The 6,000-nt window shown below is 40.5% G+C and overlaps 2 protein-coding genes across 2 annotated transcripts; one reads left to right on the top strand and one right to left on the bottom strand.

Annotated features, from left to right (window-relative positions):
* The first annotated feature begins 1,247 nt into the window (after nucleotides 1-1,247).
* On the top strand, nucleotides 1,248-1,473 carry LOC133736196 (defensin-like protein 19). The gene has a single exon (XM_062163640.1). The coding sequence runs from the start codon at nucleotides 1,250-1,252 to the stop codon at nucleotides 1,418-1,420; it is 171 nt and encodes a 56-aa protein (XP_062019624.1). The 5' UTR covers nucleotides 1,248-1,249; the 3' UTR covers nucleotides 1,421-1,473.
* A 670-nt stretch (nucleotides 1,474-2,143) lies between these two features.
* On the bottom strand, nucleotides 2,144-2,877 carry LOC133738759 (large ribosomal subunit protein bL31c). Its single transcript, XM_062166354.1, has 2 exons — nucleotides 2,720-2,877; nucleotides 2,144-2,633 (listed from the first exon to the last, which is right to left on the bottom strand). The coding sequence occupies exons 1-2, from the start codon at nucleotides 2,786-2,788 to the stop codon at nucleotides 2,292-2,294; spliced, it is 411 nt and encodes a 136-aa protein (XP_062022338.1). The 5' UTR covers nucleotides 2,789-2,877; the 3' UTR covers nucleotides 2,144-2,291.
* Nucleotides 2,878-6,000: the final 3,123 nt, after the last annotated feature.

The raw sequence follows: 6,000 nt of genomic DNA, 5'->3' as shown, positions 1-6,000 counted from the left end.
GGCCTTCCAAAATCGGCCACGTTGAGGTTGATGAACTCGACCACAAGCAATTAAATTATTATATTATTTTCATTTTGGAGTATTGTATAGGTTTTACTGTTACCTATCTCCTTCGTGTCAAATTTTGTTGCTTCCTTTCAAAGTGATGAAATGAGACATAATTCTTTTGGAGTATATACAAGCATGCAGGTGTAATGGCCTTGGTACAAAAATATATATACTTTTGCTTGATTAAATCTTGTTGAAAATCTAATGAGGATCTTCATTTACACCATTATGGCATGTAAATATAATTTTGGTGTTATAAATAAGCTGCATCAGACTAGTGCATCATGGTGTTCGTTCTTACGAGCTTCGACTTGAAGTAACTCTTTAATCTTCAACACGAGCACTGCTGCTTGAACTCGCCGTGGTTCAACCCGCTCTAAAATTCCGATCAAACTGATCCGTGATAGTATAGGCACAACGAGCACAAGGTAGGCAGCGATGGTTGTCTTCTTTTAGCTGAACCCTAGCCTAGAGCCCTAGTTCTTTAAGTGTAAATTGATTTGATATAACCTCGGAATAGACGTACTGTATTGGGCCCAAATTCAACCGTCAAATTTACCAAGTTCATGCTTTTTAGACTTGGGTCCATCAGTCCTATTATTTTGAATCCATTTGAGTCTGGCCCATCCTGCTTGGTCCCATAGGGAGGCTATTGTATCACCTCGGTGCACGTTAGAAAATGATATTTGACTTCGATCAAGCTCTATACATATCACTGTATAGCATAATGAGAACAAGCACGAAGCATTTCGGACATTACGACAGACTAAAGTGGAGGTTCTGAAGTTGAATTCAAACACATGCAGCTGAATTTCGTATGTTCATGTTTATCGAAATCGATCAGATTGCATGAATATGTGTGATTAACCTAAACCAAATCGATCCACCTGTCTATGGCGATCGATAAGAATTGGGTTGTGGATGATCAATGGTTTCAGCCTATAAATAACACCAACTCATGGCACTAGGAACTCAGACCCTGCCTTACACTTTGAGCGTAGTAAGAGATCAGAAGCAAAAATGGCTAAGCTACTTGGTCACCACCTGGTTTATATATCATCCTCTTTCTCTCTGTCTTCCTCCTCCTTGCATCGCCTGGTAAATTATCTTTCAGTAAGTTTGTGTTGTGTGTGTGTGTGTGATACATGCTCAAAATTTAACTGTGGTGAGAAATTTTGTCTATGACTTGTTACATGCAGAGATGGGAATGGTGGAAGCAAGAATCTGTCAAAGGCGGAGTAAAACATGGACAGGGTTATGTGTGAACACTGGCAACTGCCATCGTCAGTGTAGGAACTGGGAAGGTGCTCAGCGTGGAGCTTGTCATGCTCAATTCCCAGGGTTCGCATGCTTCTGCTACTTTAATTGTTGATTGTTTATCAACCACAGCAGCAGCCAGCAATTTCTGTGACCTCAAGCTTTGATATCCAGTTACTTATATGTGTAAACAGAGTGTAAAGTTAGCTTCGTTCCAGCCAAATAAGTCAGCCTCATATGACACGGGTTGTGTAACAACATCATCAACGTTACTTCGGTGCACTTTGTTAAAATAAGCAGCAAAGTGATCGATACTACTGCAGAACCACTACTGCTTCTATGTTAAAACAAGCTACGTAGTAACACTGCTGCACAACTACTACTGCTGTTCGACTCCTAGCTTTTGCAATATAACCGGCACTAGAAATGAGTTTTCTACATAAAATGCTTTGAGATTCACACTATAGTCTAACATTTGCAACCAAATCAAAGAGATTTCTCTTCAAGTTCAAACTAACTGAACCATCAGCAGGTCATTAACACAATGAGATAATAACCCTGCAATCTACATACGAAAGGCTTTCTATAAAATTCCCCAGCACCATCTTAAGTCCTACACTATTCATCACATCTGCGCTTATACTAGGATATAAACAGCACTTGGCTTTCCTAATTTCCACGGATTCACAGCTCAATGCATCTTCATCCTATACTCGAAAACTATATATACTTTTGCTTACAATAGATTAAAGAATAAACATGCTCGAAAACTTACAATAGATTAAAGAAAAAAATGCCCAATGCGAAAAATCGGAGTACGCCAAGCACAGAATCAGAATCAGCATTGAAATTCAATTCTATTCCATTTCACAAAATACACACCTTGAAGCTTGAATTTTTAGCATCACCTAAAAATCTCAGATAGTTGAAGCAAAGCAAAGCAGAAGCAAAGAGCTTGCACATAGTTTGTTTGGGTGTGGGTTCTACTACTTCTTCTTGCCTCCTTTCCCAGCCCCTTTTTTCCTAGAGGGCAGCACAATCTCTCCCTTGAGCACCGGAATATCCATAATCTCCGTGAGCCCGCCGTACTTCTTCCTGAACTTCTCGACCTGGTCATCGTCGACCAGAAGACCCGACCGGTTTCCGAGGTAGAAGGGGTGGTTACCCGACCAGATATCCACCACGTACTCCTTCTGGGTCCCACCGGTGGTCATGACCAGCTCTCCTTTGCAGTACACCTTGGCGTCCTCGTAGAACTCCGGGTGTATCTCCTTCTTCCTGCACGTCACCACAGGCCGGAAACTCCCCGACCCAACAACATTGGAGACCTGAAAAAAGACAATTTAAGCCGGGGTGAATTGGATTGGATTGGATTCGGGGAAAGTGAAATGAGAGGGTGTTTCGGGAATTTTACCTTCTTGGGAGGGAGGACCCGTGGGCAGGAATGTCCTTGGAGGAAGGTGTTGGTTAGATTGAGCGCCATTTCTGCTTTGGTTTGGGAAGGACGGAGAAGATTATGGATGAAGAAGAAGATGAGGTTTATGTGGTTCTGTGGACCAACTTACTAAATTACCCTCTAAGTGGGCTTTTCAATAGCTCTAATTGGGCTTATTTGGAATAGTCTATACTGTGGACTTATGGGTTTGCATTTTAAGAAGCTAATTGGGTTGAGGAAATCGTTGGCTATGGAGAGACAATTGGGTCCGATGCTTATAACCCAATATATATGCCCATGTTGCTATGGTGAATCATGTACTATTATGAGTCGGCCAAAATTGTATCGGAAAGAAATAATATTACCTCGAATTGGGAATCCATGCTGTCCAAAATGATATCTCCGTATGCGTTAGAACACGAAATCGGATTCTTCATGCATAGAAAAAATACCCTTAGGTAACGGGCTTGCACTTATCTACGGCAGGTTATGGGCTTTCTTTTAAAGGATTTTGCTCAGGTACTTGGGCTGAAGCATACCGTGGTCTAAGACAAAAAGATTGGGTTGGATGCTGACAACCCAATAAGAATTACGGGTGCGGCTATTGCCACCCTACCATTTTCTTAGTTCACCATACAAACATTTAAATTATAGAAATACTATATTATCCAAGTACAAAATGACTAATAAATACACTAATTTTCTAAAATCTAAATCTCTGTAAGAAAAATAAATAGATAACCAATTAATTAAATACACAAACTACTTAATTCATCATTGGCTAACAATAATCTTCATCTTCTCCACCCAAATTTGAATTTATTACTTTTTTTTTTATCTTTTTGTTGCATCCTCATCGTTAATTCGTTATTCAATTCACAAAACCATTAGTGTTAACTTCATCAAAATCTTTGCAATACCCTTTGTGAACAGCGAAAGTAAAAATTTAAAACATGAAAAAAAAAATCAATCTCTTTTTTATTGCTCATAATTGTTAACTTACTAATCTTTTGACATAGATTAAAATAGACGAACATTAAAACCAAAAAAAAAATTAAATAAATAGAAGTAAATCAAATCATGATTTTATTATGGGGCCGTGACCACTTACCCAATTTTAGCCCAAAAATTGCCCACTTACTCCACCAAGAGTTTTTTTAACTCCATTTACCAAATCTAACAGTGTTTGAAAGTATTGCCTTCATTTTAATTAACAAATTACACTCATATCTCTCTCTCCTCCCCCTCATCAATTTCTCTCTCTCTCTTTCTCTAACCTCGTCTCAGGCTCTCTCTCTCTCTCTCTCTCTCTCTAAGCCACCACGCCCACCACTCCACCGTCGATGTCGGCCTCCACCGCCGCCGCTCTGTCCCACCATCGGACCACCAGAGGATGACGCCATCCAACTCCACGATCCCATCCCTTTGGGCTTCGCCGGTTTTGTTCGTCAGATGTCCGGGAAGCTCTCCATGCCGGAATCGGGTCTGGGCTTCGCCGGTTTTGTTCGTGAGATGTCCGGGAAGCTCCGAAGCTCCACGCCTGAATCGGGTCTGGGCTTCGCCGGTTTTGTTTGTCAGATGTCCGGGAAGCTCCGAAGCTCCACTCCGGAATCGGGTCTGGGCTTCGCTTGCAGGTCTCGGACGACGTCAAAACTGTGGTCTATTGGAGGGCAATAGACAGATTATTGCCCCCCAATAATTTCTTAACTGTGGTTAATTAATCACTGAAATTAGAGTTTTAATAAGTCTTATGTTGTTTTGAGTTTATTAAAGTACAATAATCTGTCAATGATAGAAACTGATGATTTTTGGGGCGGTCTATTGGGAGGCAATAGACAGATTATTTCCCCGCAATAATGTCTTAACTGTGGTTCATTTATTACATGTCATTTCAACAAAATGCTGCTAGATTCATTAACCAAAATAATTAGGTTTATTGGGGGGGGGGGTCATAAAAACTTTATTGCCCCCCCCCCCAATAATTTTTTTTATAGATGGTTAGAAGTAACTCAGTTTGATTTTAAATTAGTTTACAAAAGTACAGGTATTCAAATTCAATACTTGGTGAATTTAAGTCCACAACGAATTGGCTTTTTTTTTCACACTCTCCACTTCACTTGAACCGCTTCACACTAGGCCTCCCGGGTGGCCTCTTAACAAGAATAAATGCACCTAACAACAAAAGGATCACCCATATTCCTCCAAAAAATAACAAAACAAATATATTATTGCCCCGCAATAAACAAATTATTGCCTCCCAATAATATATAAGAAATACCAAAACACATTAGAAGCAGTCTTTAAACACAAAGGAAAATATCACTGAACAAAATTATAGAGACTTTACAACAATTAAGACACATTATTGCCCCCCAATAGGAAGATTATTGCCCCCCAATAATCTCGACTCCGGTTGACGATTTTGCCCACAATTCCAGTCATTTTGCAACAATTCCGGTTGACCATTTGCCTTCACACTGATTTGACTCCGATTGCAACGACTCTGGTTGCAGCCCGGAACCGGAGATACAATCAAGTTGCGATTTCCGTGATAATCAGTCACCGGCGAGAGAGACAGAAACAAATCGAAGACGTACCCGATTCTACTGGCGGTCGTCGATTTCTTCACAATGTCCAACCTGGCCTCGCCGAGCTTCTCAGCGACGAGGACAGTCAGCTTGGCGTCGAGCATGGCCGCGGAGAGCACGACGACGAGTTTCGGCGCGACGATGGCGAGAGCCGGCGTCGTGGGCGACCTGCTAGAGGGATGGAGGGAGGGAGGGAGAGATCCGACGTTGTCTGGAGAGAGAGAGAGAAATCAGTGAGGAGGGAGGAGAGAGAAATCGGTGAGGGGGAGAGAGAGAGAGACTGAGAGGAGAGAGATTGATCAGGGCAAAACAGTCCAAAAATATGAAGAAAAGAGGTCCAACTCTTAGAGTTTTGGGTAAGTGGGGTTTAAAAATAAAAATTGTTGTGTAAGTGAGCAATCTATTAGAGTGTTTGGGTAAATGGGGTTAATTAACCCCAAAACCCATTTCCACTTTTATTGTTAGAAAACTTGAATATATTTTAGTTTTTTTATTGGTATAAATTAAATGAGAAATTTTCCTTAAAAAAAAAATTAATTGGATTTGTCATGTAAGGATATTCTTGGAAAGAGAAATGAGTTTATTAAGTAATTTTAATAATTAAAATAAAAATATAGGGTGTAAGCTAGTAGGGTGAACAAAGAAAATAGTATGTGGCTAACTGGCTATTAA

Source organism: Rosa rugosa, chromosome 3 (genome assembly GCF_958449725.1).
Source record: "Rosa rugosa chromosome 3, drRosRugo1.1, whole genome shotgun sequence".
Classification (NCBI taxonomy): Eukaryota; Viridiplantae; Streptophyta; class Magnoliopsida; order Rosales; family Rosaceae; genus Rosa; species Rosa rugosa.
This window is presented reverse-complemented; position numbering and strand designations above follow the sequence as displayed.

Coding starts and splice junctions, on each gene's coding strand:
- LOC133736196 (XM_062163640.1), top strand. CDS start 1,250: ATGGGAATGGTGGAAGCAAGAATCTGTCAAAGGCGGAGTAAAACATGG.
- LOC133738759 (XM_062166354.1), bottom strand. CDS start 2,788: ATGGCGCTCAATCTAACCAACACCTTCCTCCAAGGACATTCCTGCCCA. Junction 2,634..2,719: donor GGGTCCTCCCTCCCAAGAAG/GTAAAATTCCCG, acceptor GTCTTTTTTCAG/GTCTCCAATGTTGTTGGGTC.